Source organism: Alligator mississippiensis, chromosome 16, assembly GCF_030867095.1.
Source record: "Alligator mississippiensis isolate rAllMis1 chromosome 16, rAllMis1, whole genome shotgun sequence".
Classification (NCBI taxonomy): Eukaryota; Metazoa; Chordata; order Crocodylia; family Alligatoridae; genus Alligator; species Alligator mississippiensis.
Genome location: NC_081839.1, coordinates 2,302,066 through 2,325,321, shown reverse-complemented (window position 1 = coordinate 2,325,321; position 23,256 = coordinate 2,302,066). Strand labels below are relative to the sequence as shown.

The 23,256-nt window shown below is 64.8% G+C and overlaps 3 protein-coding genes across 4 annotated transcripts; 1 reads left to right on the top strand and 2 right to left on the bottom strand.

Annotated features, from left to right (window-relative positions):
- The first annotated feature begins 80 nt into the window (after positions 1–80).
- PCSK4 (proprotein convertase subtilisin/kexin type 4) lies at positions 81–10,026 on the top strand. Its single transcript, XM_014610152.3, has 15 exons — positions 81–753; positions 2,188–2,292; positions 3,184–3,279; positions 3,550–3,678; positions 5,003–5,079; positions 5,388–5,476; positions 6,099–6,271; positions 6,410–6,622; positions 6,733–6,833; positions 6,972–7,075; positions 7,371–7,488; positions 8,009–8,188; positions 8,445–8,569; positions 8,864–8,983; positions 9,423–10,026. The coding sequence occupies exons 1-15, from the start codon at positions 598–600 to the stop codon at positions 9,893–9,895; spliced, it is 2,259 nt and encodes a 752-aa protein (XP_014465638.2). The 5' UTR covers positions 81–597; the 3' UTR covers positions 9,896–10,026.
- A 356-nt stretch (positions 10,027–10,382) lies between these two features.
- On the bottom strand, positions 10,383–15,443 carry LOC106737387 (transmembrane protein 79). Its single transcript, XM_059719896.1, has 4 exons — positions 15,338–15,443; positions 13,735–14,536; positions 12,000–12,213; positions 10,383–11,456 (listed from the first exon to the last, which is right to left on the bottom strand). Exons 2-4 carry the CDS (start codon positions 14,519–14,521, stop codon positions 11,243–11,245), a joined length of 1,215 nt encoding a protein of 404 aa, XP_059575879.1. The 5' UTR covers positions 14,522–14,536; positions 15,338–15,443; the 3' UTR covers positions 10,383–11,242.
- A 649-nt stretch (positions 15,444–16,092) lies between these two features.
- LOC102573056 (CTD small phosphatase-like protein 2-A) lies at positions 16,093–21,407 on the bottom strand. 2 transcript variants are annotated; one of them, XM_059719898.1, is made up of 11 exons: positions 21,167–21,407; positions 20,411–20,586; positions 20,185–20,283; positions 19,856–19,949; positions 19,664–19,769; positions 19,469–19,561; positions 19,217–19,249; positions 18,868–18,947; positions 18,654–18,780; positions 17,933–18,028; positions 16,093–17,545 (listed from the first exon to the last, which is right to left on the bottom strand). In XM_059719898.1, exons 2-11 carry the CDS (start codon positions 20,571–20,573, stop codon positions 17,483–17,485), a joined length of 954 nt encoding a protein of 317 aa, XP_059575881.1. In that variant the 5' UTR covers positions 20,574–20,586; positions 21,167–21,407; the 3' UTR covers positions 16,093–17,482. The 2 variants fall into 2 exon arrangements, with proteins under 2 accessions (XP_059575881.1, XP_059575880.1); XM_059719897.1 differs by having other exon boundaries at positions 16,094–17,545; positions 19,217–19,279; positions 21,167–21,404.
- Positions 21,408–23,256: the final 1,849 nt, after the last annotated feature.

The window sequence follows — 23,256 nt, the reverse complement described above, 5'->3', positions numbered from 1 at the left end:
GGCGGGCGGGGCACACCTGCGGGCACACGCGCGTGCACGCTCACCCACACCCACCCCCACCCACCTGTGCGCGCACAAACGCACATGCACGCACACCTACAGATGCACGCAGGTGCGCACGTGTGTGTGCAGGTCGCACGCACCCTGCACACACGTACACCAGCATGCATGTACACGCGCACCTGCACACGCACACAACCGGCATGCATTTCCAGGCACGCACCCCTGCACATACACACACACACGGGCACCTCCATGTATTGACACGCACGCGCACATGCATGCCCGGACGCACGCCTGCACACCTGCAGGCGCTCATATTGTGCACCTGCACAAACGCACATGCACGCACACCTACACACACGGCTCGGGCTCCGCCCTATCACACGCACGTGCAAGCTGGGTTCACCTCCCGGCCCCCCCTCCCTTTGCAACTCTGTCGCAAAGCCTCCTGGGAACTGTAGTCCCCGCGGCCCCGCGTGGGCGTTGCCATGACGACCCCGGGGTGTGAACACGTGCGCCCTGCGCGGGGCGGAGGCGCTCGAGGCCGGCTGGGGTAGAAAGGCCCCCGGGCAGGAGCCTTGGCCTGGCGCAGCCATGGAGGGGGCGGCGGGCGCTGCCCTGCTGCTGCTGCTGGCGCTGCCCCGCGCCTCCCCCAGCATCTACCTGAACAGCTGGGCCGCGAGGGTGCCCGGGGGCGCCGCCACGGCCGAGCTGCTGGCCCGCAAGCACGGCTTGCTCTTGCTGGGGCAGGTGAGGGGGCCGCCCCGGGGGAGCGGGGATGGTGCCCGGGGTCTTCGGGGAGCAGGCTGGTGGGAGCTGTCCTTGCACCCCCCTGCCCTGAAACACTTCTCCGCTCCCCGCTCCACCCAAGGAGCTGCTCCCTTGCCCGGCTTTAGCCGTCCCTTTCCGCACATGTGCTTGGCAGTGAGGTTACACCGGGTGGGGGGCAAAGGGGGAGACGTCTACCCTCCAACTACAAGCAGCCCAAAGTCTGGTTTTCCAGGTGGCAAACGTCCCGCTGAGCGCGGGCGCGCCTCTGGTTTCCCCTCCTGGAGTGGCAGGGAACGAGGGGCCGAGGCGAATGTGAGAATTGCCATTTACCGGGTTCGCCCCCAGGTCCATCTTGTCTGGGCCCGGTGTCACCCGAGGGGAGAGTGAATGCTGGAAGGGGGAGTGAACCCCCCCAGGACCAGGGTTGGTTTTGTCTCCCACTTGCAGCATTTAAGGCCTAGGAAGTCCTAAGTCAGATCAGCGGCTGTATCTCTAATGCTCTTCCAACTGCATATGATGGCAATTAAAGACAAACCTCTGGGCCATGAGAGCAATGCAACCAACACAGGACTAATTAGGAGGGTTGGATGCAGCCCGATGCATTTGGCACTCGACAATGGGTTCTTTGTCTCCCACAAACCCATCATCTTATTCTGCCATTTTCCTTCCATTACTCCCCTCCTTTTCTCTAACGAATCTTTGTCTAAGAAGCCTTTACCAGAGACGGTTTTTATTTGGCAGTTCAGCATTGCCGTCCTGCTGCAACACAAGTTAATGGCTTTAAGTGGTCTCCAGCATCCCCCGTGTCTAATGGCATCGACAGGAGATGCTTTTTACAGTTCATGTATCTTTAAAAAGAGGATCTATATAACGAGGCCATAATAAAATAATCCGAGCGTCTGGCACCGAATCTGCACTAATGCTGTCGCTAGGGGATTAGCAACAGAGGAAAAGGCAAAGGAGAGGGGCTGAGATTGATTGTAAAGAGAGCTGCATCGCCTTTTCGTTCTGAATGGCCCGCAGGTGCTTCCCTAGCACGTGCCACAACTCAATGGGGGATCCAATTCGCCTCTCCGGCTACGTAAGCAGGTCTGGGGCTGCCACCAGAGTCACGCGCCTCTCCTATTCTCACCGTTGTACCAAAGCAAGCCATGCCACCAACAGACTTCCCACCTTTCCTGGGAATTTTAAAACGCCAGACACAAATGTGGAACGAAAAGGGAATTGTGCACTCCTGCCTTTGCTCTCTTGTCGTTGGTGTTAACAGAGATCTGGCCGGCGGGAGCTTGCGGCCTCAGAGCGTGCTAGTTGGTGCACAGGACTATTGCTGTGTAGACCTATACACGCTTATTGTTGGAGGCAGCTTCAGATTGTCACCTTTGTTCAGAGATTTATTAAGCCTTATTCCCACAGGTCATCGAAGGGGAGCCCTATTACCATTTCAAGCACCGAGGCCTGGTGCAGAAATCCCTGAACAGACACTGGGGCTGGCACGTGCGTCTGAAAAGGGAGCCCAAGGTGAATACAATCTCACTTCTTCTTGCTAGGCTGGTAGGGGCCAAGCTTTTGGTTGCTCTGCCCCATCCCCAGCTTCCGTGGATCTGCTCTTCCTGCCTGCTCTGCTTTCTGCTCCCTGCCCTGCCTGCCACTGTGCCGCTCGTCCCCTCCCCGGTCCGCTGCGTACCACACACACAGGCTGCCCGTGCCACTTGTGCCCGTGCCTCCGGTTGGCCACCCTTGTGCTAGGCTATTTGCTAATGGCCTTTTGCCTAGCCTACAGGCCCTAAAACGTCACCCGGGAAGTCCTGCCTGCAGCACGCAGCTTGCGATGGAGGTTCAGCCTGGCCCCTTTCCTCCCACCCGGGTCAAAGCTGCCCAGTTATACCTGTGCATGCTACAATGCAGGCAGGGTTTGGATGGCATTGCTAAGCTGGCAAGCCATCGCATGTACCATCAGCCAAGGAGAGCCAGAAGGGATGCTGCAGTCTGATACTGGCCCCTGCACGTGGGTGGGGAAGCGCTCTCCTTTCAGCGTGCGTGGGGGTCAGCCCGGATGCACAAGGACAGAGCAAACCGCTCGTTTCCCAAGAATCGGTCTCCTAAAGGCAATGCCAGGATGCATTTGCTGCGGATGCCCTGGCTTGTTTGATGCCTTGTCCTTCAAAAGGCCAGCAGACCTAACTGGGAGAGGAAGTGCTGGGCAGTCCTTTTCTGCGGGCCGAGGAGTGCGGGCTCTTACGGTTCTTTTACACAGATCCTGGAAATGCAGCCTCCAGGTATACGCCAGCTCTTCCACCGAGCACGTTAAGCATGCAGTAAATACGTGGCGAGGAACGGCATCTGCCGTGGAGGAAGAGGTGAAGAGGAAGGTGCAGATTTGGCGTTAAGGGCTGACTGCTTCCGTCTTAGGTGCGCTGGTTTGAGCAGCAGACTCTGAAGAGGCGAGCGAGAAGGACGGTCGCGGTGGTGCCAACAGATCCCTGGTTTCATCAGCAGTGGTACATGGTAAGGCTTTGCCCTCTCCGCTCCCCCCCTGCCCGAGCCCCTTCTGGCTCTGCTGCCGTGGTCGGAGGAAGCACGTGCTAGTGGTGAGAGTGGTCTACGGGGCGCCAGGGCTCCTGGTTTCCATCCTCTGCTCTGCTTCTGGCTGGATGTGGGGCCTCAAGGAAGCCCCCCCAGCTCTCAAATCGCAATGGTGTGGATAGCCAGCCAGAAGCAGCTGTTCAGAGGAGAGGAGAAGGCTGGCCTCATAGATCCACCTGGCTCTCGTTGCAGAATAACGACGTGAGTCCAGACCTGAACATCCTCACGGCCTGGAGCAAAGGGTACACGGGTGCGGGCGTGGTGGTCTCCATCCTGGATGACGGCATCGAAAAGGACCACCCCGACCTCTCTGCTAACTACGTAAGATCAGCCTGGCGCCACCGGTGCCTTTCACGGCTGGGGGGTTTGGGATCCAGCTGCAGCCAGCTCTTGCTTTACCAAGGCAGAGACTGGGAGCGGGGACTGGTCAGGGCCCCATGTCCTTGTCGTGGTGGGAGCCCTTACTGGCCCTTCCAGTACGGCACAGATGGGTCAGGAGACCGAGTCTCTTCCCACCGAACCCTCCCAGCAGGGAAGGGGTCGATCGTGCCCTGGCCCTTTTCAAAGGCGACACAGCCAGACTCAATTAAAGGAAGCTGCAAAACCAGCAAACACCAGATCCCTCCACGTGCACATGCGTTTCCCCAGGCACGAGGGGTGTGGTGCAGTGGTTAAAGCACTGGGCTGGGCCTCCCGTGACCTGGCTTCAGTCCCTGACTCTGCCACAGCTCTGCTAGGCAGCCTGAGCAAGCGGTCTTGGTAGTGCCTCAGTTTCCCCATCAGCGAAATGGGAATGATGACCCTGACCTCTTTAGTAAGGCACCTCGTGGGGCAATGCTGAAGGGTGCTGTTTGAGAGCTGGGAGTGTCTGTCACGCCTGGGCTAAACAGAGTAGTACCCGTTGAACCAGTGCAGTGATTTTGTTTTTATATGCGTTTTTTAAGCAAAACCCGATGCAATTTTTGGTATTCAGGACACACAGCGGCTTTAGCATTCGAGCTAAGCTGCAGTGACCCAATACAGTCATCTGCAAAGTTGCAAGGCTTCAGTTAAACCCTGTTTGTCAAACTGCTGTGCCGTTTAGCCCAGTGCAAGGCGTTGCCGACGAGGCCTTGGCGCTCTGGTTGGATTGCAAGAGCCAAATGCTCATCTGCCTATCGCTAGGACGGCAAGACCCAGAGGAGTCCGCTTAGGGGAAGGAGCCAAAAATCGATGGCTCAAGGCTCTGCTTTCCAGCGGGGGGTATGGTTTTCCATGGGAGGGCAGAGGCTGCAGAAACGATCTCTGTAAAGAGCTGCCGAAGACTGCAGCGCCGCCTGGAGAAAGATTTTTGTCTCTTGAATGGCTCTATTTTGGGCAAGGGTGTGTAGAGCAGTGATTCCCAAATGAGGATCGCAAAATCCCCAAGATAAACCCTGAGATTTCAGTAGTGATCCAGGACATCCAAACCGTTCTGGCTTGCCGGGGCCTTCCCGACTTCTCTCCGACGGCGCTGTCGTTTTTCCAAAACGGGAGTGAAAACGCAGAGCTGTTTTTCCTGGGGGCCCGTGAGCCTAGCGAGGTCGCGAAGCACCGGTGTAGAGCGAGCGCGGCGCACAGCGTAGTGAGGACGGGCTTCTCACCCCGGTACTGCCTTTTGCTGCAGGATCCCTTAGCAAGTTATGACTTCAACGCTAACGACCCCGACCCGCAGCCGCGTTACAACAGCTGGGACGAGAACCGGTGAGTGCTCCGGACGTGCCACTGCGACACCTGGCCTCCTTGCACTAGTGGTTGCACTAGTGAACAGATCTCTGGGGGTCAAGCTAAGCTCTTGGGTCTGTTTCCTGAGGCTGGAGGAAAGGTGGAAAGAATTTGCTCCCTTAGCAATGACGGAGTCACGTTAGGGGTTGGTCAGGCAGAGTGACCCACAAGCAGCAACCCCGAGATGACGAGAGAACAGATGTTGCCTCCTTGAGTTGTGCTGGAGCGAGAGGCAGCACCGAGGGGATCCCGAGCGCTTGTGGCAGTCTCCCGGCTCTCCCCGACAGGCACGGGACGCGCTGCGCGGGAGAGGTGGCGGCCGTGGCCAACAACCGAATCTGCGGTGCAGGCGTCGCATACAACGCGCGGATCGGAGGTGAGCAGCCTGCGCCCCTGGAGCGATGCTTCTCGGGGTGCGGGGAGGGTCTAGGAGGCAGCCCGCGAGTTGGCCTGACTGGCCTGCATGGGCTCGGGCTTCGGGGCCTTTGCATCTCCCTGCCGGGCGCCGAGGGGAGGAGCTGCAAGTTCTTGACTCCACGGGAAGCCTGTTCCCACCCAGCAAATGCAGCATCCCTGCATCCCGGCCGTGCTTGAGTGACTGCCTGTGGATGAGGCTGAGGCCACGAGAGGGCACTGGTGCCCGGCTGCTGCATGCTTGGAGCAGCGGCATCCCTTTCGGGGCCAGGAGCCATGCTGCCGGTGCCATCCTTGCAGGCTGAGGGCCCTCGCGGCCGTATGGCTCCGTGCTTCTTAAGGGCAAACAAGGTTAGGAGGCAGCCACCTGCCTGGTTTAGCTCCTGGGAGATTAGCACGGGGGCTTGCCATCTGCTTGCAGCGAGGAGGCACTTCTGGGAGGCTCTGCCACAAGAAAGCTACTGTGATGGGGCTGTTTTCAGGGCTCCTGCCCCAAATTCTCATGGGGGAGTGCAAGCTTTCGTTGTGAACCCGCAGCGGGGCGGCACCGACGAGCCCGGTGTCCTTGCTCTGTGTCCTTCCAGGCGTGAGGATGCTGGACGGCCCCATCACGGACATCGTGGAGGCCCAGTCCCTGAGCCTGCGGCCCCAGCACATCCACATCTACAGTGCCAGCTGGGGCCCGGAGGACGATGGCAAGACCGTGGACGGGCCAGGGGTGCTAGCCATGGAAGCCTTCTATAAGGGGATAGCGAACGTAAGGCTGGGGCTGCAGGAGCCCGAGGGGAAGGCTGCCTCTGGGAGGACCCCGTTGCAGCAAGGGCTGGGGGGCAGCTCCGTGGAGGGAGTGACCCCCCCCATACCACGAACGACCCACCTGCCCCCCTCCCACCAGGGCCGGGGTGGCCTGGGCTCCGTGTTCGTCTGGGCCTCAGGCAACGGCGGCCTGCGCTACGACAACTGCAACTGCGACGGCTACACCAACAGCATCTACACGCTGTCCGTGGGCAGTGCCACCGAGACCGGCAGGGTGCCCTGGTACAGCGAGGCCTGCGCCTCCACCCTCACCGCCACGTACAGCAGTGGCGCCCGGCAGGACCGGCAGATCGTGAGCCCCTTTCCCCTCCTCGCCCCTCTGCCACAGCCTTGCACCCTGGGCGTCTCCTCACCCCCGCGCCCACCCAGCTCCTTGACCCGCCTCCGCCTCCACCTCCGCAGGTGACCACGGACCTGCACCACCGCTGCACCGACAGGCACACGGGCACCTCGGCCTCCGCGCCTCTCGCGGCCGGGATGATGGCGCTCGCGCTGGAAGCCAAGTAAGCGGCCGAATGCAAAGTGCTCGCATGCCCCTGTTAAGGGCCCTCTGCCATGCGGCTGGGTCCCTTTGCTGGTTCGTCTGCTGAGACAGCTGAGGACCAAGCATAGACCCTGCCTAACCCCCCGTTTTTTCCTAGCCCTGCTCTGACCTGGCGGGACATGCAGCACCTGGCGGTGAGAGCCTCCCGCCCAGCCCACCTGCAAGCGGACGACTGGGCCGTGAACGGGGTCGGGCGCAAAGGTGAGGGTCAGACACGGCCTTTTGGAGCTGCAAACCACGGGCACGGGGTTGGGTCATCAGCTGCCTGGGACCCGGGGTCCTCTTCGCTCCTGCTCCAGCCACGAATGGAGCCATCTCCAGCTGGACGCCTGTTTAGCCTCTCGGGCTTGCTGCGGCAGGCAGGTGGTACTTGGGGGATTTGTTAGACGCCTCTTCCTCCGCAGATTGGGGAGCAATAGGCCCGTGTGAGTTGAGCAGCCCAATACCAAAGATTTTCCTGGGTTCTTCCCCCGAGCGACCATCTCTCTCTTCCCAGTGAGCCACCACTATGGCTATGGGCTGCTGGACGCCGGCGCGCTGGTGGACCTGGCCAAGAAGTGGCCCGTGACTCGGCCTCAGAGGAGATGCTTGGTCAAGGTCGTCTACTCGCCCCTGTAAGAGCCGCGGCCGGCTGGACTCGCCTCGAGCCCCGCGCTGCTGGGGGAAGGCCTGGAAGAAAGTCCGTCCGTGCACGGAGCGGCTGGGGAAAGCCTGCTCGGGGCTGGGCGGGCAGCGGGGTCCCGAGCGTGGCACTACCAAGCTACAGCCCTTCGGGAGATGAGGCTGGGGCTGTTCTGGATGGGGCTGATTCTTGGTGCTGTTCCCTTTAGCGACCCAGCACCCCTCGAGCTGGTCCCCACCTCACTCAGAAACCTGCCTCCTCTCCGAAACCACCCTCCCAGCCCCCTGCTCTGGCCCGGAGACACCTTGGGGGGCTGCCCTGTCGGCTCCCATTCCCCGTACACTCCTGCCTTCGCCCTGTGCTTGCTTTGGTCTCAAATCAATCCAGCAACACGAGATGCCCAAGTTGCAGCCTCTCTGCTCCCCAGTAACTCACCCTAGGGCACATCCGGACCCCTGCATGGGAAGCGGGGACGGGACGGGTCTGGACCTCCCCGTTCTGTCTCCCGGCAGAAAGATCGGCTCGAAACTCTCCGTCAGCAAGAACGTCTCCAGCTGCACCGGGAGGGCCAAGCACATTCGCTCCCTGGAGCACGTCCAGGTCCGGGTTTCCCTGAGCTACAGCCGGCGAGGGGACCTGGCGATCTCCCTGACCAGCCCCATGGCCACCAAGTCCACCCTGGTAGCCGTCAGGTGAGGGGAGAGCTGGAGGTGGGCGTTCGCTGGCTTCAACTCGGGGCAGGAGAGACGCCGAGCGGCGGGGCGGCACTAAATCCACAAGCCGAGGGCTCCTTGAATGCACGTAGTGACGCGAGGGGTCTTGAGGCGCCGGCTGAGCTGACACCCCTCCGGCACGGGCTTGGGGTGGTGGGAGGCACCTTCCCCAGAGCTCATGCCTGGTGCCGGTTTCTGAGCCCAGCCCTGCATCTGTTGTGCCCAAATGCCCCAGGCCCTACGACACCAGCAGCCAGGGCTACACGGACTGGGCCTTCATGTCCACCCACTTCTGGGACGAGGACCCGCAGGGCACCTGGACGCTCGTGCTGGAGAACAAGGGTGATGCCTACAACACCGGTGAGCGCCATCAGGCCGGGGCTGGCACCGAACCGTGGCTGCAGGTTGGGGACGACGAGCCAGCCAAGGCCACGTGGCCAAATGAGCTGGGCAGCAGGGATGCCCTGGGCTCCTGAAAGCCCCAAAAGGGCTGGCCCCCGTGGCGGTGACGCCCACTCCGCGCGGCTCTGCAGGGCCAGAGCTCGTGCCACAACGTGCTTCTGGCGGCGTCTTGGTGCGACCCCATGGTGCGGAGGGCCCCGGGCTCCCTGACTGCGGGGTCTTGGCCCCTTCTCCCTACCCTTTCCCCCGCAGGCTTCCTGACCAGCTTCATGCTGCAGCTCTACGGCACGGAGGAGGACATGAGAGCCAGGCAGGTGGAGGCCTCCGTCGTGAGCAAGTGCACGCAGCGCGATGCCCAGGGAGCCTGCACGGGTGAGTCCTTACGCCAAGGCAGCTTGCCTTTAGGTGCTTACCCCTTGCGTGGCAGGCCAGCGAGGAGGTCCAGAGCAACACTGTGCTCCCAGGGGGCCGGCACGGTCACCGAGTGGCTCTGGGTGCTGTGCCGCTCGCGACGCTGGGCCCACCCGCACCCCAACCTGGGAGCCAGGCCTCTCTGCAAGAGCCCATCGAGACCCCTGTCTCTAGCCGGCTTGAGCAGCTTCAACGCAGGCTGAGCCCTGCAGCTCCCAGACATGCACAACTCGCGTTGCATGCTGCGGGGGGGCTTCCCCTGTCCCGCACTCCTCTCGCCAGACGTGCCAGGCATGGCAGTGAGAGGGGATGCACCCTCCTTCCCCCCCACCCCGCCAGCAGCCGCGTTGCAGCCCCGATCCTGCCTCAGCTTCTTCCTAACCCTGCCGTCTCCCCGCAGAGTGCAGCAGCCCCTTCTACGCCTTCCAGCGCCTGTGCCTCTCCTACTGCCCTCCCCGCTACTACAACCGCACCCGAAGGTCCCTGGGCACCGCCCGCCCCATGGGGGTCTGCACCCACTGCCACCCGTCCTGCTACACCTGCCAGGGGGACGGCGCCAGCAATTGCACAGCCTGCCCCCCCTTCTGCACCTACGACGAGCGCGCCCACACCTGTTCCTCGCCGACGTACCCCTCCCCGCTGCCCGGCGGGGACGGAGGCACGTGGAGCGGGGAGCATCGTGCCATCCTGGTGCTGCTGGTGCTGCTTTGCGGGGGTCCTGTCCTCCTCACTCTCCTCTACCTCGCGTACCGCGTGGCGGCCCTTGCCCGGGCCAGGAAGCAGCAGGCAGCGCCTTGCACTCCAGACACAGCCGCTGACGTGGAGCTGACCAGGCAGGACTGTGCTAGCCCGGAGAACAGGACTTGGGACTGAAAGCAGCCCACGGAGCAGCAGGCGCCTTGGCCACCAGCATAAGGCAGAGCTGGCCCCCCTGCCCCCCTGGCTGTGCCCTGTCTTCTTTTGATACTACCCATGCCCCCAAAATAAATGTGTTCCCACTCAGAGCCGTCTGTCCTCTGTGTCAGCCAGACCCCGGGCACATCTGTGCCGTGTAAGGTCAACACGGGTAGGGCTGAGGGGGGGCTTTGCCCTCCTCTTCCCTGCCAGCTGCGCCCTGCCAGTGCAGCCTTGCTTCCCCTGGGTCCCTTGCCCACCCATGGCAGCACCAGCAGCAAAGACTGAAAGGGCTGAGACAGCTGCCCACCCTGCCCCATCCCTGCTGCATCGTGCAAAATGCAGGCGGGGAACCGAGGGTCAAAAGCCTTTGGCTCCTCCCTGCCTGTCCCCTCCAGTGCTGGGGGCAAGACACAGGCACCCCATATCTCCTTGCAGCAACAGAAGCTGTAGGGCTGAGCCGTGCGAGGGGGGAAATGGCTTTTATTCTGCTTGGAGGGTCTCAGCCCCATGGCTGGAGTTGGTGCCAGCATAACTGAGCGCAGGAAGCCAGGGGCCAGACAGCCACAGCACAACACCCTCCGAACCCAGGCCTCCGGACGGGGAAGGGCAGAGGTTGGAGTTACAGGCCGAGATGCACTGCTTGCCTTTGATTTGCGAGTGTGTCTGGCCCGGGCGTCACGTCGGGGTGGCAAGGGAAAAAAACACCCGCCCTTTCCCCCTGGATCCCCGTCGGGCAAGCGCTGCAGCAGTGCGTGCAGGACCCCGGCCCCCTCTCAGGAGAGCCATGCTCATGGGCTTCCTTTCCCCCTCTCCAGCTCTGTTGGTGTTCACGCTTAAAGCCCCTTGGCCCAGGGCCTGGCTGCCCAAGCGAGGGGGATTAGCTGGACACCAGACACAATCTTGTCCCCACCTGGCTCCAGGGGGAGGTGAGACCTGCCCAGATCCAAGGCGCTGCCCCACACCCTGGTGCTCAGATTAGCCTTGGCCAGGCACCCACAACAGCTGTGCCGCTGGCCCACGGCAGGGTACTGGGGTGGGGGCCGGAATGCAGGAGCAGAAAGAGGAACGTCTCTTCCAAGCGTGTCTGTGTCCGTCCGTCCATTGGCACTGCCCAGCTGAGGCAAGACAGACGGGCACACAGAGGAAGGGATGCTACCTGGAGAGCATGGTGACATCCCAGGGCCCGGGCATGGCCCCTTGCACGAAGCAGCTGGTCTGCGCTGGTAGCTGCGGGCGACCTGGGCATGACAGCAGGTCCCTCGAGGTCTCGAGTCGGAGACTGCTCCGCTCACGAGGCTTCGTGCGCCTCGATGCAGCCGCCCCTCAGTTGCCAGGGCTTGTCGGGGCCAGCGTGGGAGGTGGGGCAGGGGTGGTCCAGCTGCCAACACCCCCCGCGGGGGCAAAGAGGAAGCCGAAGCCCAGCTGGTAGAGGCAGAAGAGGTTGTAGGCCGTCATCGCCAGGGCAGGGAAGAAGGAGAGGCCGAAGCCGAAGCCACGGTAGGCGCTGCTGATCCGGAGGCTGGCCCAGTAGCAGCATCTGCAAGGCAGAGGGCAGGGACTGAGGAAGACCCCCCGGCCCCGGAGCCAGGGCTGCAAGGCGGTCCTTCCCACAGCGAGAGCCCGGCTCCTGCCATCCTGCCCACACGGCAAGGGCAGACCTGGCACAGCTTGGCGCCCCCAGGACACCCTCCAGGACCCTCTGACCACTCGATGCCAACCTGGTCCAGCCTCAAAGGCAGGGTCTGGATGTGCTTTCGCTGCCCCCAATGCTAACCAGCCATCCAGGCGGTTGGAGGGGAGACACCAGGTCCCACAGCATCAGTATAAAGACATTTGGAAACCAGATGCCGGGGCTGGGGGCACTGCCCACAGCTGCCAGGTGCTGAGGGGTAGCTGTGCCAATAGCAAGCAGCTGATAAAGGCTGCTGGCACAACCGTAGGGAGCTCCGGTGCAGCGGGGGCCGGGGCTTGGAGGAGGCATGGACAGGGAGCCGTGCCCAGCACCAAGGGGCCGAAGCTTGGGGCAAAAGGGGTGGAGGAGGAGGGGGCTGGGGGTGCATGGGGTGCAGCGATCTGTCACCTGCCGATGGAGAAGAGTCCGGCCAGGAGGGGCAGGAGGTGCAGGTGCTCCTGGGCCAGGAAGGTGGCCAGCACCACCGCGTTGAGGCAGAAGAGGACCAGCTGGTCCATGGAGCTGGAGACGTAGAGCTGGTGGAGCCGGACGGGCGGCGCGCGGGCATCCAGCGGGTCCAGGGTCCCCGAGCAGAGCCTGGCCAGGGCTGCGAGCGCGACACCTGCCAGGGGAGAGGCCTGCACTGAAGCACGCAATGCTTGGCCACGCTTGGGGGGCACGATGCCCGTCTCAGCCATGACCCTGGGTCGCCGGCAGCAGGCCCTGGGCCGACCCCTCCAACTTAGCAAGGGGCAGGTCCCATCTCCTGCCCTCCCCCCAGCCTCATTGAGCTTTCCTCATCCGGATTAGCTCCCTGCACTCTCGGAGCCTCAGGCTCGGGTTCAAGGTCAGGCAGAGTCGGGGGGCCCGATGCGCTGGGCCCGCTCCAGAGCTGGGGAGCCGGGCCTCCCCATCCCAGATACGGGGCCCCAAACAAAGAGGAAGGCACTGGGTGCAATCGGGCCTAACACCCTAGAGCCTTTTGGCTCTGGGCTCATGGTCCTGCACCCCCGGGATGCTCCCGTGAGGATCCTACCAATGGATGGGTGGCTTCGGGGTCGGGGCCAGGGGCCAGGGCTGGAAGCATTGCCCCGTGGGAGGGCAGGTTGCAGCGGCAGCAAGGGGATGACCATGGGTCAGTGCCTGTATAAGCCCCTTGCTGGAGCCAGTGATGGACAAGGCAGCTGCCTCGGCAGCTCCCAGCTCCGCTCCACATCCCCTTGGGCCCCAGCAGCCTGTGTTTGCAGAGAGAACAAGAGGCCCCGGAGGAATTCCCCGGGTAATGAAACTGTCTGCCCAGCGCCTCCCGGGAGAGATGGATGGGGCACGGCCTGGCTCCCCCGCGCTGAAACCACTGAGGCAGCAGGAAAAAAGTGCCCCCCCCGCGTGACTGCCGCCCGGCACAGGCCGGCGGGGTGGGAGACGGAGCGCAGCTGGCCGGAGACAGGAGCCCAGCCACGGGGACATCCCCCGCTTGGCTCATGCTGGAAATCCCAGCCGTGGCACGGCTCCGCGTTCCCGCTGCTCGGGGACACCCGGCTGCGCTCAGACATCCCGGGTCTGGCGTCCGTGGCCCAACGTTGCCCTATCACATCCCTGGGGGCTGGGGCGGGCAGCACAGTCTGCGTGACTAGAGCCTCCCGAAATCCAGGAGCTGAGGTCTACCAGGGAGAGACCGGACCACGGGCTCTGCAGACCTGGTGCTTGCTGCCAGGGGCCTCGCGGCCTCATCCAGAACCTGAGCCAGCACCTGCTGAGCTGACCCCAAGGGGCTTTGGACATGACCCTGCATGGCCCCCCTGGTCCTGCCTGCTTGGCCTTCAGTACCACGGCCAGAGCCTGCAGGATTGAGATGGGGCGCCCCAGCCCAGCCACAGGGGAGCAGCTCCCCGGCCTGGGGGGCAGAGGGCAGCTGGGCCCCCCCACCCCCCGGCGTAGGAAGTGGCTGCTGTCACTGATGGAGAGCCCTCCTCCCATCCCCTGAGCCAGGGCGAGACCCACCCAGCAGCACGAGAGGAGGGGTCAGCCCCCAGCCCCCGTGGCAGTCCAGGGTCCCGTGCAACCTGCCCATGCAGCAGAGGGTGCTGGGGGCAGGGCTGGGACAACCGGCCCCTCCGGCCTGGACCCACCGCCCCGCTCTTACCCAGCACGACAGGGACGCTGGCGATGAGGAGGCAGCGCAGCGCGAAGGCCAGGCGGCTGGCCAGGTCCGGGCACAGCGGTGGCTCGAAGGGCAGGAGGTGGTGGAGGCCGTAGAGGATCCAGGGTGCCAGGAGCAGCGAGACGAAGGCAGACGACACGGCCTTCAGGTGGGCGCTGCTGCACTGGGGGCTGCACCCCCTGCCTCTTGGTGGGCTAGGGGCCGGCTCCTCAGGAGACGGGGTGCAGAGGCTGGGGGGTGGCTGGTCATCCCTGGGCAGCGGGCAGGGGGCAGAGGGGCACTGCGGCACCTTCGCCAGCTCTTCGCTGGGGGCCGGGGGCTGCTCCCAGCACGGCGCTGCCCCCACGCTATCCAGGAAGCTCGTCTCTCTGGGCAGCACCACGATCACCGCGTCCCCGGACGCTGCCCCCCTGCTCTGCTCCGGGGCAGGGCCCGGGGGGTCTAGCCCCACAACAGGCCCGGGCTCCTGGACCACTGGAGACTCAGCCCCCGGGGCCTGGCCCTCAGCCCTGGCCTCGAAGGATGCCCCGAGGCTGGGGGAGGCCTCCTCGTCCTCCTCGGAGGTGGAGCGCAGCTCCTCCACGGAGGACTCGGGGCTGTCAGAGACGGGCGCCAGCGAGATCTGGGTGTCGAGGTCCAGGAAGGGCGAGAGCGAGAGGCGGCTGGGGTCGATGTCCTGCAGCTGGCTGAGGATGTCGGCCAAGGTGTCCTGGACACTGTCGAGCTCCTGAAGCTGGCGGCAGCCAGCGGGGACCTTGAGGGTGGCCATGGCTGGGGAGGGGGGCTGCAAGGCAGAGACCTGTCAGAGCCCAGGGGGAAAGCAGGGCACCCTGCCCCTGCACCCGGGGCCCTCCAGGGATGGTGCGGGGGGCAAGCCCAAGGAGACCCTGTCAGTCAGTGGCAGAGGACCCAGGTGTCCTAGTGCCCGCACGCTCTTGTGCTCTGACTATTGGCCCACGCTTCCCTCCCAGAGCAGGGGACAGGAGCCCAGCCTCTCACTGCCCCGCTCTGACCACTAGACCAGGCCCTCGCGCCAGCCTCCTCTGCAGCTCGTGGCCGTGGGGCTTGGCCTAGCAGGACCTTGGGGCCGAGCCGACATTGCTGGAGGAGGAAGGGGCTGGTGCAGAGCTCCACAGAGCGTGGGACCCCCACCCCCGGCCCATTCAGACCTGTTGCCATTAGCACAGTCTTGCCCCTGCCAGCACCATCCAGCCCATCGGGCACTGGCTCTCACGGGCAGGACTGCGACCCCCCTGCAGCACGGCTCCGTGGGGCAACCCCCAGCGGCTCCCGCCCTGGAGAGGGCGCAGCGGGTGCTGGGGGCCACTGCGGGCAGGGCTCCAGTGCTGCTGGGGGCCGGGGGGGTCATAGGCACCAACTCCTGCGGCTGCACCGCCGAGCCCAGCCCCAGGTGCTGCAACCCGCCGGGACACCCCGCCCCACCCAGCCTGGCTCCTCTGCCCCTGCCCGTGCCCGTGCCCGTGCCCGGGCGGGGGCGGGAGTGGGCGCTGCGGCGGGACGTGAGACCACAGAGCCGGCAGGTCGAGTCCCCCCCGCCCCCGCCCCTGCCCCAGCCCGGGCTCACCGCTGCCCCGCTTGCGGCGCCGGGCGTGCTGTGCTCCGGGCGGGCAGCACCGCCTCCACCCGGCCGGCCCCGCGGGCAGCACCGCCCCGCCCCGCCCCGGCCCGGCCCGGCCCGGCCCCGCCGCCCCTCCCACCCCCCGCAGCGGGCTCGGGCTCGGGCTCGGGGCCGCCGGGCTCCGCCGCGCCTGCAGCCCGTCCCAGAGCGGGGGAAACTGAGGCACGGCGGAGGCGAGGGCCGTGCGCGAGCCCGGTGTCCCGCAGCGGGAAGCTTGGCCTGGCTCTGCCTGGGCTGGGCCCGGGTCGCCCCTCCTGCTGCGGCCTGGGAAGCGGGGCAGGAAGCCCCCGGGGGTCCCGGGCCGCTCTGACAATGCCCCGCTTTGTTCGCAGCCCCGGGCCGCGCGGGAGAGGCCGGGCGGGGGGAAGCCGCAGCTGGGAGCTCTCCAAGGGGCCAGGGCCGCGTGTGCTAGGAAGCAGGGGCCGGGGCCCCCCCTCAGCTGTGTGCAGGAGGGGGCACATCGCGCCTGCGAGGGGCAGCCCAGCCCAGCCCTACCCCCTCCCTCGCCGCACAGACAGAGGGTCAAGTTCCTCCGGCCGCGGGAGGGGCCGACTCCATTCCCCGCAGACCGGGCACCTTGTCCGGAGCCGGCACCGGCCCCTCCAAGGCTACTACCCCCCCGGGGGTGCAGCAGCTCCCAGCCCCCCTGCGGGGCAGCCAGGCTCCCCGGCTCCAACACCCACCAGCCGTGCCCCCCTCCTCCGGCTGAGCCCCCGGCAGCAGCAGGGACTGGTTTTGTCCCAGCTGCCTCTGGGCCCCGGCAATAGCGACCGCCCCACTGCCGGGCATTACGCAGGCTGAGGACGAGTGCATCCGACCAAGGGCACAGAAGGAGGGCACTGGGGCAGGGTTATGGCAATGAGGAGACAAGAGTTTATTCCATGAAATATAAAAGTTAAAAGGAACATTTGAAGCAGACAAGCCCCCAAGCCCAGCGGGGAACCCCCAGGCAGCTGGGAGGAATCCCTGCCCAGCCCAAGCCACCTGCCTCCGCCACCGAGGGCATAGGTGGCAGGGAAAGGTCACCTCACCCAGCTCAGCCCCAGCCCCAGATCCAGTTACTGCAGCACCGGGCGCTTCGCGTTTCAGGCTGCGGCAGGCTGTAGGGGTTGGGTGGCGGTGTTGGCAGGGACAGATCGCCTGCGGCCCCCATGCGCCAGTCCCACTCAGCAGAGGGTGGCAGGGCCCTGGCACAGAGGCAGCTTGAAGGCACAGGTGGCTGCCAGCCCCACACATGCCCTGGCTCTTGGGGAAACAGAAGCCTCCTCCCTCCCATCTCGGATTTCTTCCCATCCCCTCATCTCCTGCCAGGCCTCACCCCAGCCCAGCCCCGAGCATAGCGACAAGGAATGCCACAAGCCAACCCACCCCACAAGCAAGCCAGGACTGCTCCTAAGGTATCTGGGAGGTGGGGAGAGGCGGACGGGCCCAGGGGACCAGTCAACGGGAGATAGGACCTGCCAGGTGCAAGCACACCCAGGCTGCAGGGGCGATGCCTCCCTCCAGCCCCTGCTCCTCTGGCAGAGACATGGGGCTGGGAAACGGGGGCTGCAGCCCAGGCCAGCTGCACCAGCTGCAGGGAGAGGCTTAACAAGTCACGGTCTAGATCAAGAAGGTAGCAGATCTCCGAGCCCAAGGCCCAGCAGGGAAGTGTAGGTCACCTCGATGCTGGGCTGCTTTGTTAGCATCCTAGTTCACCTCTAGGTCTCCCCCCAGGAGCCGGAGGCAGGGGAATTGCACTGCTAAGGGAAAGAGCAAGTCTTTGCTAGTGCAGTAAATCAATCACCCAGCAGCCCCCAGCCAATGCAGTGACCAGGCCCAAGTGCCCTGAAGGAAGGGGCTGTTCCCAGGCCAGAAGGGACAGAGGGCAGGAGCTTGGTGTCGGCTCCCAGAGCAGGGTACCCCAAGACTAGGCTGCTTCAGAGATCCGTGGCTTGCAAAACTTGGAAAGCCAAAAGGAGAAGAGGCTGCAGGACCCTAGGGCCCTGCTCCTCTGGAGCAAGGTCAGTGCCAGCGCCTGCCCAGCTGCGGCTCATAGGTTTTAGGGCAAGGTTTTGGCCAGTGCACCTCCCGTGGGGTCTGGGGTCAGCCTCAGTCCTCGGCCAGCAGCCTACAGAGCCGGTACCTCCTCCGGATCTCGGGACGGACGTCGCTCTATGGAGGAGGCCCACAGTTATAAATCAAGCCACTTGCTCCCAGGGGCAAGCATCCACCTGCACGGATCCACCTCCATGGTGGCCACATCCCCCAGGGAAGAACTTGGCTCAAGCGGAAGCAGCAGGGTGTTATCCGTCTGTAGCCCAACAAGGCACGGGACAGGAGGGAGGGAGACCAGAGGGGTTGGTGCACTCTGCAGGCACCCAACATAGGCGTGTTGCCCCTGGGAGGAGGGGAGTGGAGGGGCAATAGTGTCCCTGCCAGGGGAGAAGGGGGCACACAGGGGCTGCTCCAGATCAGCAGTGCGCCAAAGCATAGAGGCAGGAAAGATCACGAGAGCCTGGCAGCCTCCCCTCCCAGCACAGGGGCTGCCCCCGTCCTTACGGCCTGGCTCAGCTTCTCCAGCACAGGGATGAGCCGCAGCAGCTCCTGGTCCTGGGGGTCCCCGTGCCAGCTGGGGATCGGGACCCTGTTGGAGACCTGGGGAGAGGGACAAAGCATCACCCACGTGAGAACCAGCCACTGCCCTGACTGTGGGGTGCAGAGCACTGATGAGGGGAGCACCCCCAGGCAGGGGAAGGGGGGAGCACCCGCTTTACTGGGCTGGGCAGGTGGTGGGCCTGGCAGGACCCCATCTCCAGCCCTATCCACCCTTCCCAGTGCAGAGCCCAGGCACAACTGACATGGTGCTGGGTCACTGCCTCTCTGGGACACCAGCTGGGGAAGCTTGATCTCAGGATCCCAGGCTTGAGGATCAAGCTAATGCCCCAAGGGCTCAGCTTTGCCCAGAGCATGAGTGACCCTGGGGAGCTCCCCTCGATCCCTGGGAAACTTCACCCAGGTCTCAGGTGGAGTCGACATCCTGCCACCCTAGAACGGTCCCCGAGAGCCTGGCTCGGTGCCCTCCCTCCTTAGCACAGCCCTGCAGGGCACGGCTTCGCAGCCAGGTTGCACCCCAGAAGTGGGTGCATTGCAGGGGGGTGGAACAGACGCCTCCTGCTCCGACTGGGCCACCCACCTCCGTGGTGCCCAGTGCAGCAGGACCCTCGTCCCCCCCTCTCCAAGACCAGCATTGCCTACACCGCCACCCAGCAACACCAGTTACCTGGTAGGGGTAGGCCTGCAGGGAGTGGTCCAGAGCCACGGTCTTAGCCAGGTCCCTCTCCAGCATGGCAAGATCTTTCAGGTAGTGGCCCCGCACGCAGAGGCAGTCCTCCTGGTACAGCCGGTGTCTGCAAGGGAGATGACCCAGGACCCGTCAGATGTGGCAGAGGGGTCAGGAGGGGGCTCTCACCTGCCCTGCCCTCCCAGGGTCTCACCTGATCAGCTTCTTCTGAGGGTCCAGGACCTCCAGGATGCGCTCCGTGTAGTCCAGCTTGGCCGTGGTGAAGACGAAGATCTTGGGGGGGGGGGGAGGGAGAAACAGCTGGTGGGGGAAGGGCTGGGTGACCCCCAGGTCCCAGTGGGGTCTGGACACGCTCTGGCTGGGCCTCGGGTGGGGAAACTGAGGCCCAGCAACAAGCAGCCTTGCAATATCAGGGGTGCAGTGCCCACGACGGAGGGGCCCAGGGCTCAGACCCCGGCAGACAGTTGCAGCATTGCGGTACTCGCCCTGGCCAGCCCTCAGCCCCATCTCCCAGCCCTGCAGCCGGGCCCGGGGGCAGGTACCTCGTAAGCCTTGAAGAGCGTCTCCAGGAACTCCTGCACGTGGGGGCGCAGCTTCATGTGAACCTGGGGGAAACCAAGCACCGGAGCAGCCAGCCCCCACCCCCAGGACCCTCGCAGCGGGCAGCTCCGCAGCCTCAGCGGACAGGGCGTGTGTGACACTAGCCCAGGGGACAGGGCAGGCGAGGGGATCAGGGGTTTGCTGGCTGGTACCCACCAGCCCTGGGCACGGTACCCCCCTCCCCAGGCACCAACCTGGTAGCGGTCGCCCTGGAAGTCAGCGGGGAAGGTGCAGTCAGCGTCTGGCAAGCGGTCAGGGATCAGGGAGCAGCAGACTAGTGTCCCCTCCTGCGAGCAGGTGCAGCCTCAGACACCCCTGCGGTGAACACCCCTAGCAGTGCCCTGAGCGGGCGCTGGAGCTGGCATGTCCCTTACTCCCACCCCACTCACCAGCTCCAGGACCAGCGTGCTCTCGGGTGTGCTGCGGGTCTTGATGGGGACCTCTTTCCTCGGGGGCCGTGGGCTGGACACGGAGGGCAGGCCTTTGGGGAAGCACCTGGGCAGGAGGGGAAGCAGAGGGCAGGGCTGGAGCCGAGCCGGGTGCGCAGCCCTGCCCCTGCTGGGAGCAGGCTCTGTACTCACAGGCCGACGGCGTCGGGGTCGTCGGGCTGGGGTGGCAGCAGGCCCCCGAAGTAGAGCCCCTCGGAGGCAGGTGGGGCATGGGGGCTCGCAGGGCCTGCAGGGACAGGGGCAGGGTCAGGATGATGCTGGGGATGCACCAGCCTGGCACCTCCCAGGGCACAGAGGCAGTCCCAGGGGTGATGCCCAAGGGCCACAGGTTGCCCCCAGCATCTCCCAAGCCCCTGCTCCCATGAGTGGAGGGCCCAGGGCCCTTGGGCATCAGTCGGTGCTGACCTCCACCCCCCCTATGGGACCCTGCAGTGCAGCCCAGGGCTCAGCTGGGCTCTTACCATCCACTCTCCTTGGGGGAAGAGATGCGTTGTCCGGGCTGGATGGGTCCAGGTCGAAGTGCACCCGCGCCACACGGCCCTTGGCTGGCGTCACGGGCTCTGCAGGGGGTACAGGCAGGATCGGGTCACGGGGAGTCTTCGTGGGGCCGTGGGAGCAGCACGACTGCTCCCCCGACTTGGGCATGATGGGCTGATGGGGTAGTATCCCTGCTCAGCCCCCACTCACCCCTGGCTCCTTCCTCAGGCGGGCCTCGGCCCCGGCTCCTGGCCCGCTGAGGGGTGCTGGTCTCAGCGGCCAGTGGCTCCACGTCCCCCAGGTCAGCGCCGCTCCCCCTGCGACGCTGCGGCCTCTTCACCCGGGGCGTGATCTTCCCCGAGCGCAGCAGCATGGCTCGCAGGCGGCTGCAGGGAGCACACAGGACTCGAGGATCACCGGGCTAGCTCGGATCCCAGCTCCACGTGGCCCAATGCCACCAGCACATACTGTGCAGGTGTGGATGCCACCCCCCAGGCCGGCAGCTCCCCCTGCCAGGAGTGCTTCCAGGCAGTGAGCACCTGGAGCTGCTGAGAGCAGGGAACAGCCCAGTTACCCAGGAAGGGGTTGCCCCCGTGCCCTAGGAAGACGGGAAAGCCCTGGCTCTGGCTGTGGGAGGGCAGCAGGACTGCAGCTGCCCAGGCCAGGGAAGGGACACGTTGCTCTACTGCATGCACATCCATCCCCCCTGCCCGCTGGCATATCCAGGCTGGGCTGCAGCAGCCTCTGGCAGTGCCCAGCACCAAGCGGCAGTGCTGCAGCCATTTATCCAGGCCAAAGCAGAGGAGTCTTGTTCCCCACTGTCCTGTCCCCAAGGCAGCCTCTGACACCTGTGGGAGAGGGGAGGGTCCCAGGACAGCAACCCTAGGGCACAGCAAGGGCATCACCCCCTCCCCAGGCAGAGCAACAACCCTCCTGCCATCCCTCACCCCAGCCTGGGCAACCCACCTCCGCTAGGCACCTGGGGAGAGCCCACTCTGTAGGGGCAGCAGGCACTCATGCAGGCAGCTGGTGTTTGCAAGGAAGGAAGAGGAGCCCCTGCCTGGAGAGCTGCAGAGCAGTGCCGGGGGCAAGGAGCCAGGTCTGCACCCAGCTGGGCTAGTAACACAGCCCAGCTGGGCCCCCAGAGCCAGGTGCATTTAAAGGGAGAGCCGCCTGCTCCTGTAATCAGCCCAATGCTGGGCACCTGCGCCTCGGCCAGGCCCGCCTGGGGCCCCCCAGGTTTCAAGGGGCACGTGCGAGTGCTCCAGGGTGAGGAGGGTGCAATGTGCTGCCCCCCACCCTTATCCCTCTTGCAAGCCCCAGCCCCCCTCATTGCTGGCCCAGCCCCAGGGTTTATGAGCCTAGCGAAGATGCTGGGGCAGCACAGGAGAGTTGCTTGAACTCCTGGGTTCTGTTCCCACCATGGCGCGGTCTGCAGCTCAGTCTCTCTGTGCCTCAGTTTCCCCCTTTGCAATGCAAGGACGATGAGCCCTCTGCAGGGCTCAGCTAGTGTGTGCGAGGGGTAATGAGCTGCCGGCATGGATCTAGAACCACTATCAGTGGCCTGGCTTCGTTCAGCCGGAGAGGCAGGCCAAGGGCCTTTTCTCCCTCCCCCAGACGCTGACGCTGGGGGAAGCAGGGGGGCGGCTTTGCATGGATGCCTGGCTGGAGAGATGAAACCCCGGAGCAGGAGAAGATGTCCCGAAGTCAGCACAGCCGTGTCGCAGGCAGCCAGCAGGGGCGCCCCAGTCTGCGCCCGAGCTGCACCGAGGCGTTGCAGCGCCTACCAGAGGCCCCGAGGCAGCAGGAGCTCCCCAGGACCTGCCGGCCTGAGCCCAGGAGGAGTCCCATCAAGGAACAGGACTTGGGAGTCCCTTGTGCTGGGCAGCAGGCCGGAGCCAGAGAGGGGGCATTCACTTGCACGTGGAGGCATGCACCTGGGTATGTGCACACGTGTGCGTTCCTCCCTGTACGCATAGATGCCTGGTTTTGCATTTGCTCGCAGGTCAAGGTGCGTGTGCTTATGCATCCCTGGCCCTGCCACCTTGCTAGTCCCACACCCCCTTTGGCAGCCGGCCACTGGCCGAGCAATCAGCAAGATGGGAAGGAGGAACGAAGCTTGGCTGCTTTATTTCGTTGCCTTTTGCTCGCGGAGTCGTCAGGCGGCACCTCATCCGATTGCTCCTTGCACCCCACGGACTGGAAGTGCCTCTGTAGCTCTCACTTGACTCCGGGAGCTGGAGATTTCAGCAGAATTCAGATGCAATCATGAGCAAGGGCAACAAGGCGGCCGTCACGTCCAATCCAGGCCTCTCCCGTCCCTAAAGGGATGCACCACAGCTAGCCAGAGCTGCCCATCAGCACCCTCTGCTCCCAAGGGCACTGCTCTCAGCCTGCTCCCCCACCCCAGAATCAGCTGCATTTTGGCACCGGGATTAGCAGAAGCTAATAGGCATGTAGCTACAGGCCGGGGATACCTAGTGCTTTGCATCTTTGGTAGCACGGGGCAGCCATTTGGGGCTCCCTATGCTGGCAGAGGAGGTGCACACGGTAGGCTCCCTCCTGCGGAGACCGGGAAGGCCCGACTGCCCGCTGTAGAGGGGCAAAGCCTCGACAGCTCGGGGGTTGCAGCGGGAGTGGAAAACAAGCGCTGGTGGCCGCTGGCTCCCGCTGACACAGGGGTTTTGGCAGCCTGCCCCTTCAGCATCCCATCCCGGGGGGTCGGGGCAGGCTGGGCGCGAGCCCTGCCCCCGGGTGCGTTGTTGGGGCTCCCCGCAGCCTTTCCCACAGACGTAACCGCTCTCTGGGGAGCCGGCGCCAGATGAGGCAGCTGGAGGGGCCGGCGCTGGCGTCGGAGTCCAGCGCTTCCCCTTCGGTGCCCCTGCCTCTCGCTGGGACACCGACTTCCCCGCCCTCACCCGCAGCCCCAGCCGGGAGCCTCGGCCAGCTCGGAGCCATCGGCGCGGCGCGTGGGGAGGCCTCAGAGCCCTGCAGTGACTGTGGTCCCGGTGCTGGCTGGGGCAGGGGCTTTCCCCACCCACCCTTGCAGAGGCAGC